Raw genomic sequence first — 14460 nt, 5'->3', positions numbered from 1 at the left:
GGTTAGGAACAGGGCTAATACTGGTGTAGTAGTCATTTTACAAAATTTGAAAAATTACTTTTAATGGTGTCTTATAGAAAACACGTTTAAACCGATAGGCCATTGTGTTCAATAATTCCAGATAACACTTGAGTGAGAATGATAGGTGCATCTACTGGCTTTTATCATGGTTCACCTGCTGCTACTGGACTAGAATGACTTAAGTTTCTTCACCCCGAGTTTCATAAATCTACTGTTTCAAATAAGTTTCATTTTTTGTTTTAAGAAGCTACTTCCATGAATATCATGTTATTTCTTAAATCACAACTAACAGGGGTGGAAATCATTTTGAAAATTACTGTTATGAAAGTGATCAAAATGTACGAAAATAGTCAAACCCATGTACTCCATATCTAATCACATCCATATTTGTAATCATGCTATGGAAGGTAAAAAAAGAAATAATAATAATTAAACATTGCACCATGTAGCACCTGAATGTAATGGTGCTCCACTATATGAGGTACACTGGTGCTATTTTTTTCTGTATTCTGAGATTATTTTTGGAGCGAAAGATTTTTTTAGCTCATAGGATGGCATGTCATTGAACCACAGGGATTAGATTTGTAACGGCTTAATAACCTTTTTCCAAAAAAGTCTGTACAATACTTCAAACAGATAAATTCCTGAACCGGCAGAATCATCACAACATTTGATGATGCAAATGCTGCATTGGGATCAAAGGGACATTATTAAGTGATGGGAATTACTTTGGGTTCATGAGTGGTTCTTGTTAAGTAGAGTTGGACTTGCCTGTACATTCAGTATGTATGTGTTTATTGGCACTGCATCAGAAGGATCATAGCATGGGCTTCTTTGTAGCAGAATTCAAATGATGCAATCTGGGATATTGGACTGGTTATCAGCACTATTCAATTATTGATCTGAGTAGATTCTTGCCAGTTTTACGTTGGAAATGCGCCTTCAAAACAGAACCATAAGGATTTTCAATTCCACAGCTGTAATGTCTTAAAAATCAATGTATTCTAGAAGCAGTATATATAATTCAACAAAATGTACAACCACATGAATACTTCTGCATTATTATATATATATACGTTAATAATATTATATATATATATATATATATATATAATATGATATATACAACATATACATGTATTCATAAGTATGTATGTGTTGCATAAGTATTCAGCCCCTTAAGTCAGTACTTGGTAGAAGCACCTGTTGCATCAATTACTGCTGTGAGTCTTTTTGGATAGGTTTCAACTAGCTTTGCATATTAGGATGGTGACATTTTTGCCCATTTTTCATGGGAAAATTGCTCCAGTTCTGATAAGTTTGTTGGGGATCGTCGATGGACTGCAATCTTCAAGTCTTGCCATAAATTATCGATTGGATTCAAGTCAGGACTTTGACGGGGCTACTCAAGAACATTAATTATTTTCTTGTTCAACCACTCCAGTGTGGCCTTGGCTTTGCGCTTTGGGTCATTGTCCTGCTGAAATGTGAATCACCTCCCCAGTTTCAAGGATTCGCCTGTACTTTGCACCATCCATTCTCCCCGCTATCCTGACAAGCTTCCTAGTCCCTGCTGAAGAGAAGCATCCCCATAACATGATGCTGCCACCACCATGCTTGATTGTAAGGAAGGTGTTACCTGGGTGATGTGCAGTGTTGTGCTTGCGCCAGACGTAATGCTTGGACTTTAGACCAAAAAGTTCTATTTTTGTCTCGTCTGACCACAAAACCTTTTTCCACATGTCTGCAGTGTCATCTTCATGCTTTTACGCAAACTCCATACATGCTTTAAGATGAGGCTTTTTGAGTAATGGCTTCTTTCTTGCCACCCGTCTATACAGGCCAGCTTTGTGTAGGGACCGACTTATTGTTGATGTGTGAACACTGACTCCCCTCTCAGACACAGATCTTTGCAGATCACTTAAGGTCATTGTTGGCTTCAGAGTGACATCCCGAACAAGTTTTCTGCTTGCTCGGCTGCTCAGTTTGGTAGGGCGACATGATCTGGGTAGTGTCTGGGTGGTATGATGCATCTTCCACTTCTTAATGATAGACTTCACTGTGCTAAGAAGGAAAATCAGCGCCTTTGAAATTTTCTTGTACCCTTCTCCTGCTCTGTGCCTCTCTACCACTTTATCCCTGACTTGTTTCAAAAGCTCCTTGGTCTTCCCATGGTTGCTTTGTTGGATTACTATGTGACTTGCAGCTTGTAAGTCTTTATATACTTGAGGGAAATTATCTACAAGTTAAACCACTTTGAGTACACACAGGCTGAAACCATTTCATTAATTTTGTGACCTTTCAAACAAATCATTTGCACCTGAGCTGATTTAGGGCTGCTGTAGCAAAGGGGTTGAATACTTGTGCAACTGAGATGAATCTGTTTTTCTCTGCGTATTTTAACTTTGTCAATGTGGAGTAGTTTGTGTAGATTCTACATGTAAAGTCTAATTTGAAAGCGTTGTGGAGTACGCTCAGGTGCCAACAGAATTTGAAAACTTTGCAGGGGGGTGAATGCTTCTGCAAACCATTGTACATACAGTGCCTATAGACAGTCTACACCCCCTTGAACTTTTTCACATTTTGTTGTGTCAGTACCTCAGAGTTTCATGCATTTAAATGAGGATTTTTTTTCCACTTATCTACACACCATACTCCACACTGTTTAGGGGAAAAAAGTTCTTATTGAGAAAAAAATTATATATTAAAAATACAAAACTGAAAGATCATAATTGGATAAGTCTCCACCCCCCTGAGTTAATACTTGGTGGAAGCACCTTTGGCAGCAATTACAGCTGTGAGTCTGTTGGGATAGGTCTCTACCAACTTTGCACACCTAGATTTGTCAATATTTGACCATTCTTCTTTACAAAACTGTTCAAGCTCTGTCAAGTTCCTTGGGGGGCGTTGATGGACAGCAATCTTCAAGTTATGCCACAGATTTTCGATTGGATTTAGGTCGGGGCTCCTACTGGGCCACTCAAGGACATTTACCTTTTTGTTCCTTAGCCACTCCAGTGTAGCTTTGGCTGTGTGGTTTTGGTCGTTGCCATGCTGAAAGGTGAACTTCCATCCCAGTTTTAGCTTTCTTGCAGAGGGCAGCAGGTTTTCCTCAAGGACTTCTCTATACTTTGCTCCATTCATTTTCCCTTCTATCCTGACAAGTGCCCCAGTCCCTGCCAATGAGAAACATCCCCACAACATTATGCTGCCACCACCGTGCTTCACAGTAGGGATGGTGTTCTTTGGGTGATGCACTGTGTTGGGTTTGTGCGAAACATAACGCTTTGCATTTAGGCCAAAAAGTTACATTTTAGTTTCTTCAGACCTCAAGGTGGGCTTTCTTGAGTAATGGCTTCCTTCTTCTTGCCAAACTACCATACAAGCCACATTTGTGGAGTGCTTGGGATATTGTTGTCACATGCACACTTTGACCAGTCTTGGCCATAAAAACCTGTAGCTCTTGCAAAGTTGCCATTGGCCTCTTGGTAGCCTCTCTGATCAGTCTCCTTCTTGCTTGGTCATCCAGTTTGGAGGGACAGCCTGATCTAGGCAGGATCTTGGTGGTACCATACACCTTCCACTTCTTAATAATCGTCTTGACTGTGCTCCAAGGGATATTCAACAACTGCCTTTCAACAACTTTGTCCCGGAGTTCTATGGAAATCATGTGAATCACTACAATTTAACACAGGTGGAAGCCACTTCACTTGGTGAGTGATTCTGAAGGCAATTGGCTACACTAATTTCGGATTGATATTGTAAGGGGGGTGGACACTTATCCAGCCAAACTATTTCAGTTTTTATTTTGAATTAATTTTCTACAAAATTGTAAAATATTTTTTCACTTGGAAGTTGTGGGATAGCATGTGTAGATAAATGAAAAAAAAACAACTATTTTAATGCATTTTAATTCCAGGCTATAAGGCAACAAAAGGTGACAATTTTGAAAGGGGGTGTAGACATTCCATAGGCACTGTATATATATGTGTGGGGGGGGGGGGATAGTTGAGGGCAGGTATATAAGCCCCAGAATCAGACGTTGTCTATCCTTTTTAAAAATAAGTAACTGGAAAACAATGTACACCAGCAGGCATTGCAGCGGCCTGGAGAACAGTTTCGGGGTTTGGTAACTGGTGCATCATGGCATTGCGCCTTGAGCCAGAATGAAAGCTTGTTAGGAGAAATGAGACAGATGTTTTGTAGAGTATAAAAAGTACACACAAGAAAGAGAACTCCAGGGTGTGTGGACATGGGGGGTGACCTGCAGAGGTGAGCGTTGTTCTGTGTTTTCTTAAAAAAAGAAAAGAAAACTTGTTCGGTGAGCAGCTTAGCTGCTGACTTCTAGTTAGGAAAACAAACTTTATGTTAGTTATTGTGCCGAGAAGAGTTTTTGTGTGTGTTTTTTCTGTATGCTGACAAAAAAATTCCAGGTACCGCCCTGGTTAAAACTACAGTTATGCCTATGTGTCAAATACTTCTGTCTGAGAAAACTGTGGCAAAGATCCCACAGACAGTGTTGCAGAACCCCACACATTTACATGTGGTGGAGAATGTGGGCACCTGTATAACTTAATAATAGTAATAATAATGTTAAGAGAGAATGGAAGATGTACTAAAGGTGCTGCTCCAGGCTACTGTGGTGCAGCGGGAGACCCACCGGGTTACCCAGGAACAAATCGCACAGATACTGTCACTGGCAGCCCAACAAGAAACGAATCGATTGTTGATGGGGAAAATCGAACAAGGACAGGCTGAGGTCCAGGAGATGACTACAAGGTTGGAAGCCGTTGTGATGGCACAACCAGTGAGAGAAGGGGCACAACCTATACATGCTAGCCATTGCTTACAAAAGATGACGATGTGGACGCTTATCTAAAGGCTTTTGAACACACCGCGGAGAGGGAAAGCTGGTTAAATGTGCTTTGGACTGTTGATGGATGGACAATGACATCTGTGCCTTCTGCCAGTTCTGTTGTCAGTTTAATGCTTGTCTTCTTTCTATTCCTTAAGGATATTATCTTCAAATATTGCTTATCCTTGTTGGACAGCTTTTTGTGTCTTCCAGTCCTGGGTTTGTCAGTTACAGATGATGTTTCTCTGTACTTGTTGATTATGCTTCAGATACCCCACCTTGAAAATCAAGTGATGCAAGCTATTTTCCTTCTTTATGCAAGTCAAGGTTGTTATAATAGTAGAAAACACTAGTACAGGCTTTGGGTAAATTGTTTATGCTCATAATGCATCAGAGTAGAAAAATGCAACATGTCTAAGACTTTTGCAGAGTAGTGTGTGTATGTATGTGTGTGTGTAATTTCCTGTCACAATGAGATGTTTCAGTGCTAAACATCTCCCGTCCACACACAGAGAAACATGCTCTTACACTCGTTTCATACACATGACACCAGAGCCACCACATAAAGAACAGACACTTTGCACGAATGTTTTGCACACAGCGGGATGTTTGACCTCAAACTGGAAATCATATGGCCAGCATGTTATAGCTGTGGACATGAGCCATGAACGCCTTGATATGAATGCCAGCCCAGACACAGGCTCATTGTGTGAGCCTGGTTAATGAATGTTCAATTCAAGAGCTGCACTCCTGCTGTAACATTAGATAGAGAAACAACAGTGCTGGAAACATGATGTGGAGTCTTCAAAGGAAGGCCTGATTAAGCAGATTCTGGAGAAAGAAACAGATAATGTTGCTAGCACAAAACCTTAAGTTCATTTTTTTAAAACTTCAAGTTATTAGGATTCGTTTAAATCATTTGATAATAATGTGCACACTAAAGTCGTCTTTACATATTTTTATTAATCTGAACCTGCATGTCCTTCAGTTTGAAATTGGTGAGTTATTCAGGCTCCACAACAATGTATAATAATACATTTGAGATACAAATATACTGTGTCCTAGTTCTGTCTATTTTTTTTTTTCTTCTACACAAATATCAGAATTTTCTGACAAAGTAGTCCTACCAACATTTCAGTCCTATAATGAAACTTTCCAAAGTTTCCAGTCCATGCTACAGTCTTTGGCAGCTTAGACAGCTCATGCATACATATGTATTGAGCTGATCCTCCCCTTCTTTATTTTTGTAATGATATGGACACAGCCACACTTAATGTCTGTCCTGGCCATTCAATGTATTTGTACCCTGTTTATTTAAACCTGGTCTATTAGGTGTAGAGGAAATATCACATAAACAACTGGTTTTCACAAGGGTTCTGCTGAAAAGGCCAAATCTAGTCTTTCCAAAACCTGAAAAAGTATATACTGTGGAAAAAATGCAGATCATCCAACCCTGAGCAGAGTTACTTATAGAATTAAGTCATTTTTTTCAACACCCACCAGATGTGGCACATAAATAAAAGCAAGCTGTATTTATAGTATCTTCATTGTTTTCCGAAAAAAATCAGAAGCTGATAGGAACGACATTTTGTCTTCAATTTGTTAACTTTCCTGCTGTTTGTCTCTTGTTGTCTCTCATGACAGGTGAGCCGCCCCCACCCAAGTGACCACCCCCTTCTCATCCTGTTTGTGGTGGGGGGAGTTACACCTTCAGAAGTCCGTTTGATTAAAGAAGTGGCATCATCACACAAGTCTGCCCTTCAGGTACTGTAATATACATTTATAAATGTAGACTTAGGAATAGGAAATCAGTGATATTTTCATTGAAATTATATTTCATTAGTAATTTCTTTTATTAAAAATTTACGTCACAGGGCTCTCAAAGTAAGGCCCCCGTTAAGACACTACCATGATCTCCTAGCAGCCATAGCAGGGCAGATGCCTCTGGCACATGGATGAGATAGAGAGAGCGTTTACAGAGCTGTGCATTATAAAGCAGAGTTTGACATTTTAAATTAAATCCCCATCAGGAAAAATAGTTACTTTTGGTGAAATGCTACTGTCCAACCAATATTTTAAGAATGAGAAAATGTATCATGACTGGCCTATATCATGCAAAACCAATTAAGCAAATTATTCAAACACATTAGCACTGGAAAAGTTTAAATGAATAAATACAGTGTTTACTTGGTGTATTTATAAATGCTTAGACCTGTCCCTGTGTATGTATATTTAATCTGATCAGTCACAGACATTCATGCACATAAAGAACATTTTAACATACCAAATATAGGTGCCCCTGCCTCATCAAGCCTCCAATTAAACCTTCGTTCTTCCCTTTTATATTGGATACGACTCCTCAGACAATATTAGTAAATTAAAGACAGGATGGTCGTCAGACATTAAAACAGAATGTGTCTGAAGACTATAGCAATAGCGTTCTACAATGAAAGGAAATCTCAAGAATGAAGGAAGTGCAAATAAAAATCATGCAGTTCCTGTTTAAAAATGTATTTTATATTAAACCTGTTGATATTGTGGTTGTGAGCCTGTGCTAGATGTCTTTGATTAAGAAGTACTAAAATAAATTGAAAAAAGTCTAAAGTTTCTACATTGAATTATGTAGTTTCTTTTAATTTCTTAGTTCAGTGTTTAATAGTTATGGATGATAGATATGTAGAATATATCTTTGGGGAGTATTTTTTTTCTTCCTTGTAAAGTTGCATACTCGGAGGGCCCACAAATGCATCTCCTAGTAGTGGGGTTGTTTTCAAATACATGAGAGGGGATTTATTGGTACCTCTAAGAATAGTGTAAAAATCTGGAATGCAACAGAAGAATTTGCAAGACTAATACATATTTGTATTTTATTTTATGCCTGGTTCAATCTCTGAGAAGAGACATTACATCATGTATTAATTGTTATGCCTCACATAACCATAATTTCCTTAACACCTGAGTAACACCAAGGCTCCCCTTATTTATACAGTCATTCGCTTATTAAAATGCACAGCTTTTTCTCATTTATTCAGTTTCTCCAGATGAAACGGACTAATTTCCATCCTGCTTTGTAGAACACCAGATTGAAGCCCTTCAGAAAAATAAAAAGGGTTGTATCTGTGAATTGTTTTCTCTTTACATCTGAATGTGGACCAGTAATTGTGAAAAGAAAATGCAAAGTGGAACAAGCAGAGAACGACTGCATTGTGCAGCTATTCAGCTTAATCAAGTGTTGTATTTTATTATTGCTTTAATAGTTCAAGGCTGTTCACTTCATATGAGCATAACCACTGGCAACTAGGTCAAAGACTTTCTGTGTGAGAAAGGGTAACAGTAAAATAGCTTTCTTTACAAGGTAAAACTCTTTGTTTCATTTCTGAAGAAACACAACTTTAAGTATATTTAAAATGTAAATGTTTTCAACTTTTGAGAAGACGAATTATATTAAAATTAAACGTAACCTTTAACTGTTGCAGCGGGTCAAAATGAACCAAAACATTACATAACTGGAGGATGAAAGGCAGACCTCCAATCTCCAAAAAAATGAACAATATATTACATCAAAATAAATCCTGAGGAGACCAAGTTGGATATCTAATAAGATTAGTTTTTTGATATTCATAGATAACCTGTGCCTAAATGGGCTTTTGATGTTGTAAAAAAAAAGGTTTTAGTCTAGATATGGTAAGTAATTTAAGTTGGACAGGAGTGACATGCAAGCAAGGGAATGCCCTCTTGTGTCTTTTTTTAGGAGGGCATTCTTTCTGTAACCTTTAGAAAGAATGTCCTTTTGTAGCTGCAGAGAGTTTCAATGCACATTGCTCTTCACGATTGTAAAAGGGTTGTCAAGAGAATTGAAAGACCAAATTGTTTTTTTTCTGAGGTGTCCAAAGGATTATCTGGATATTTGCTACAGTACTGTAATATTGTTGTGCCACCTGTGTAACATATTTCCTCTGTAAAAAATATTACAGCTGTTAAAATAAACTTAAACCTTACCAATAGTCCTCCCAAGGCATTCTTTATCATTGTACTAGTGTTATAAACCACCAAAGTAATGGAAAGGATGTACCTGGAGAGTTAAAGCAAGACTTCTGCAGGTTTTTCAATCATGCCCGGGCAGGTGCCTGTTGCAGTACAGTGTTCAAGGTCATGATGATCAATTATATATATTAGCACTGTATAACTCATGATAGCGTATAATTAGGGCTTCTGTTTTTATTCATTTCATTTTAGGTGCTTGTTTTTAGCTATTTTTGAGCATTATGTAAATAGTTTTTTTTTGGGGGGGGGGCTTTCACTTTTTATGTATTGTATGAAATTATTGTTTTCAGTTCAGTTCAGTTTTTTTCTGGCTTGGTTGTGGGATCAGAGGACGCCCACTGAACCTTCAGCTCTCCTGAGCTGTGAAGGGGAATTGCTGCGGTGAAGTGAAAAAAGCATGGAGCATTCCAAATTGGGGAGAAAATCTGGGGGTTTAGGGCCTAATAATTGGGCATACTGCATTTTTTGGCTGATAATGCAGTTACTTGGCATGCTCTCATATAATGTAGTTTCTTCAAACTTGCATTTATTTATTTAAACTGTATGATAGTATTGTTGTTTGTGAGCAATACTGCACAGATGCTCGATGATAGCGTATCCGTGCGGCTTCCCTCAACTGCCTTCATTTGAGGTGCTTGTTTTTAGCGAGATATGATATTTTCAAGCTGCATTGTAACAGATGAATCCCGTACCGAGTGCGTGAATGCAAATTGGACAACGCCCTGATGTGATTTTAAACATAGTTTTTCAAGTCGTCCAAAGACGTTTAGACCGAGGTCGTGGGATCAGAGGACCCCTGCTGAACCTTCAGCTCTCCTGAGCTGTGAAGGGGAATTGCTGCGGTGAAGTGAAAAAAGCATGGAGCATTCCAAATTGGGGAGAAAATCTTTGGGTACTACTGGGAGGATCTCATCCGGCATAGGGGATTTGTTGGCTTTTAATGCAGTTACTTGGCATGCTCTCATATAATGTAGAGAAATTGTCAATTGTTTGTCCTGTATAGCTTGTATTATAGCAGTTTAGCATAGTAGAGTTTATATGAATTTTAGGTAAAAGAGAAGTCAGCGATCCAAAATGAATGACACATTGAATGTAGATTAGCACCATGAAGTTGCAATGTACAGTACAAGTACACTGGGAGACTAGACAATACAGCTATAAACAATGCAAAACCTAAACAAGAGTGACAGTGCCAGTAAGAAGAATAATCTAGCTATAGAGAAAGAAAGGCAAAACCTAGGTTGCATCCTTATAACGAATCTCTTGCATGGTTATTGTTTGGATGAAGGAGATTTAAAAAATGTGGGAGTTGAGTGATGTTCCTTCTCTGTAGCTTTTAGATGATATAAGTTAGGAATGTTGTGTTATGATTACAAAAGAGTAGCTTAATTGTACAACGTGCTCTGGATTCCAGTTAAATAACTGGGGAAAAAACATCAGGTCAATTAAAGATGCTGAGTAGCATCTTAATGTGCGCACCAGTGTAAGTGTTCCCCCTGATTCTCCTTCTAAAGGCTGGGAAAATACAGCTCTATATCTATCATGTCAAGTCCAACAATTACTTTTATAAAATGCTAGCATTTTACATTGGTCCTTCCAAAGTCTAGCTCTAATATTGCAATAAAAACTAACATACAAATACAGACTTTATTATTAATTAATTAATTAATTAATTAACTAATTAGTTAATTAATTAATTGGCAGGTGCCTTTATCCAAGGTGACTTACAGGTGTTACAGGGCAGTATAAGGTTACAATGCAAGATTAATATCTAAATCGTATAGTTTACAGTAAGTGCAAATAATACTACTAGAATACAATATGAAATAGGATATACACAAAAGGATAATAACAAGGTATACCTACAATGACATATTAGTAGTGTATTAGCTGAGGATCCAGTAACATGAATGAAAGTGGATTGGGGGCGGAGGGGAGAATCACCAAACTAGGGATACCAGCAAGGAGAGTTACAGTAGTCCAATCTGGAGAGTACAAGGACTTGGAACAGGAGTTTGGCAAAATAAGTATTGAGAAGAAGACGGATTTGGTAGATGTGGGTGTCAGGGAAGAGATGTGTTGAGAGAAGGAGAGGAAGGGGTCAAGAGTAACACCTAGGTTTTTAGCAGGAGAGAGAGAATCAAGGGATACTGAGATGGAGAGGTCAGAGGAGAGAGGAAGCAAAAGGAAAGTAGAGGAGGTCAGATTTAAAGAGGTTGAGTTTGAGGTGGTGAGAATGCATCCAAGTTGAGGACTTCTGAGATGTGGGTCAAAGGAGATGATGATCTGGGCATCATCAGTGTAAAGGTGGTAGGAGAAGCCAAAAGAGTAGATGAGAGAGTACCAAGCGAGCAGGTGTATTCAGAAGAAGAAGGGCCCAGGTAACCTGGAAGGAATGGTTAGAGAGATATGAGAAAAACCAGGCAAGAGCAGTGCCTGAGATCCGCAGGTCAGAGAGGAAAATATAGCATTATCAACAGTGTCAAAGGCAGAGGAAAGGTCAAGGAGAATCAGAATAAGGAGAGGGAGGCAGCCCGAGTAGAGGAGAGTTAGTTGCAGAGAGGAGGGGGGGTTTCCGTGGAATGTGCAGGATGGAACCTGGATTGAGAAGGTTAAGCAGTGCTCGGTGAGGAAGGATGCCAGCTGGTGGTGCACTGCTCATTTGAGAGTTTTAGAGAGGAATGGTAAGCGAGAGACAGGGCAATAGCTCTGGGCGGAGAAAGGGTCCAGAGGTTTTTTTTTTAAGAATGGGGTAACACAACAGTTTTGAAGGCTGAGGGAAAGGAGCCAGGGAGCAGAGAGGTGTCAATGAGGGAGGAGATAAAAGGAGTAAGAGTGGGGGCAATGGCTTGTAAGAAGTGAGTAGAGGAGGGGGATGATGGAGAGGGAAGAAGATGGTCTGGAGAATAGTTTCTGAATGTCCTCTAATTTGGAGCAGAAGAGGAAGGCAGTCATCAGGTGGAAAACCAGAGGAACTAAAGGTGGTTGGGGAAAGGGAATAGAGATTGCGGTAAAAGGAGAGAATGGGGTAGAGTTGGATGGGAGAGAGGGTAGAAGAATTGAAAAGGAGTTGAGGAGGTGGTCTGAGAAGGAAAAGGGGGTGATAGTAGGAGTAGAGCAGTTTCTGGAGAAAATAAGGTCCAGCTGGCGGCCAGGAGGCAAAGAGGAGAGACGGAGAGAGAAAGAATCAAGAAATAGAGGAAGCCAGCAGAATGAGTCAAGTTGGAGAAATTAATGTTAAAGTTGCCCAAAAGAATGATAGGAATAGAGGTGGTGATAGAAGAGAGGAAAAAAATCAAGCTTGAAAAGGAAGTGAGCAGAGAGACCAGGGCAGAAATAACTTTTCAAAGAGGTCAGTTTTGTAATCGTATGACATATGATGAAATATAATTGCCCAGTGATTAGATTATATATTTTTTAATAAATTGGACATTACTAAAGCCTAGAGTTCGTTGCTTTGTTTGCCAAGCTGGCTCTATTTTTTCAACTGAAAAATATTAGCAACTGAGCAAGGGAGAAATCCACACTTTGTGATGAAAGTAATCAGTCAGTTGCAATGGTTGTGCTTATCAGTCCTTCATAGGGCATTTCAAAGGCTTCAAAAACACAACAACAGAGGCAGGACACAAGGTGTAAATGCTCACTGTTTAAACAACACAATTAAAAGGAGAGGTCCATTATCAAGCAGTTAATGCCTGTGTGAGTTTTTAAGTCAAACCAGAAGTAACTAACTGACCAGTATTCATTGTTGTAATATAAAGAAACCTTTTTAATTATCTTGGAATATTTAACATCTTATCAGCTTATCTGATGTGCACCTTGACAAATTCAGACAGCTTTGTTACATTCTGTAAACGTCTACTGCTGTGTGTAGCATTGCAAACGATATGCTGGCCTGCACCATTCTTTTCCATGAGGAGGCAAGGGCTTTAGATTCTAACCTTTAACTTTTACTTATGTATCTAAAATTTCACTCACCAGTGAAGGCGCCAGCATCACAATAGCACGCAATGAATAAGTGGACAGAAATAATTCATTTAGCTCTGTTTCATTTTAGCAACTGATTTTTAAAAGCTATTCAGCGATGGCAGTTGTTTACGATAATTGGGTAATTGGTTTCATCCATGTAAGGTCCAAAAATGTCCCCCAAAATAGCAAGTGTTCTGAAGCAGGAGACACGACTTGACTTTTACACTGATATTTACTTTTAAAGAGCTTAATAAGCTAACTTGATTGTAGTCTGGTGCTTGATTGTAAATGTTGTTGGCTTTTTACTTTTAAGTGTTGTAGTTGGAATAACATCATCCCAGCCTCAGCTGGTCTTTCAGCAAGAATTGACATCCAAAACAGAGTTATTGACCACTGTTAAGCCACCAGCTAGGCCAGTAGCAATCAAAGGATGCAGTTAGTTGTTTGTGTTTTTCCTGAAAATCACCTCTTCATAAATAACCCTTCTCTTTCTTTCACCCTTAGGTAATCGTGTTGTCCTCTAGACTGCTGAAACCGCTCGACATTCCTGAACTGCTGTTTGCCACTGACCGTCTTCATCCAGATATTGGCATGTGAACAGAAAACATGAAAGGGTGACATGGCCAGCATTGCCCCCATCACTGTTCATGTGAGCAAAGAAATGTAAATGAAAATCCATTGAAATTCATCTCGGTACAGCAGGAGCTTTTCAAGCGATAACAAAATCAATCTGTCAATCAGGGCTTCGATGGCTGTTGATGTTGATGCATGATCATACACCACTTAAAATTATGTTAATAAATTACTGAATACAATTCAACTTGACTTGGGTGACTTGCAATCCATTCCGCTTTATACAGCGTTTTACCTTACAGGTATGACCCTGCTCTATAAAAAGTTTGAAACTACCTCCTTAACTCCCATTTTGAACCTCCTTTAAAAAACATGTAATTCTGCCCCATCTCAAAATAACAACTGCTTATGTTTGTGTAAGAGCAAGAAACTGCTATTTTGTGGGTTTCTTTGTGTGCTGGCAAGCTGTAGTTTGGGAAATGATCTGTAGATAGTTGCAAAAGTAATATATAATTAGGGTGACCAGACGTCCCGGTTTTTTGATCAAAGGATCTGGTGTTCCAACACTTTTCTCTTTTTAAAAATCCCAGTTTTCAGCCACTTCCTGTAGTGCGACAAACTCTAAATGTCGTTTGTCAAAATAAATGAAATAAATCCCTTCTTATATAAATAAAGGCACCTGCAGTGAAAACAAAATCAAATCAAATAAAAAGGTACATTATTTTTATAAAGTGACTAACACAGGCATACATGCTCAGTGTTCCATACGTTTTTATTTAGTTTATATTTATGTGAATCTACAATTATGTGCAGTATGGTAATTTCGTAGCTGGTCAGTTCTGGCGAGATTTAGCCCAGACAGAGCAACAAGAGGTTGCAAGCATCCGAATCCACCAGGTTAAACCACATCAACAAGGTCAATAAATACAGCCTGACTCAAAAAAAGAAAGAGAGAAAAATGCCAAAACGTAAATGTATTTAGCGACGATCTACAGAAT

General features: G+C 38.8%; 1 protein-coding gene across 1 annotated transcript in view; it reads left to right on the top strand.

Moving 5' to 3' along the window:
• scfd2 (sec1 family domain containing 2) overlaps positions 1-13709 on the top strand; it is a 229292-nt gene extending 215583 nt beyond the window's left edge. The window contains exons 8-9 of the mRNA XM_041224930.1: positions 6521-6640; positions 13394-13709. Of these exons, the coding sequence (XP_041080864.1) occupies positions 6521-6640; positions 13394-13486 (213 nt within the window). The 3' untranslated portion in view covers positions 13487-13709. The remainder of the gene's footprint in view (positions 1-6520; positions 6641-13393) is intronic.
• Positions 13710-14460: the final 751 nt, after the last annotated feature.

This window comes from Polyodon spathula, chromosome 2, assembly GCF_017654505.1.
Source record: "Polyodon spathula isolate WHYD16114869_AA chromosome 2, ASM1765450v1, whole genome shotgun sequence".
NCBI lineage: Eukaryota > Metazoa > Chordata > Actinopteri > Acipenseriformes > Polyodontidae > Polyodon > Polyodon spathula.
The sequence above is the reverse complement of the archived record's forward strand: the minus strand, read 5'-3'. Positions and strand labels throughout refer to the sequence as shown.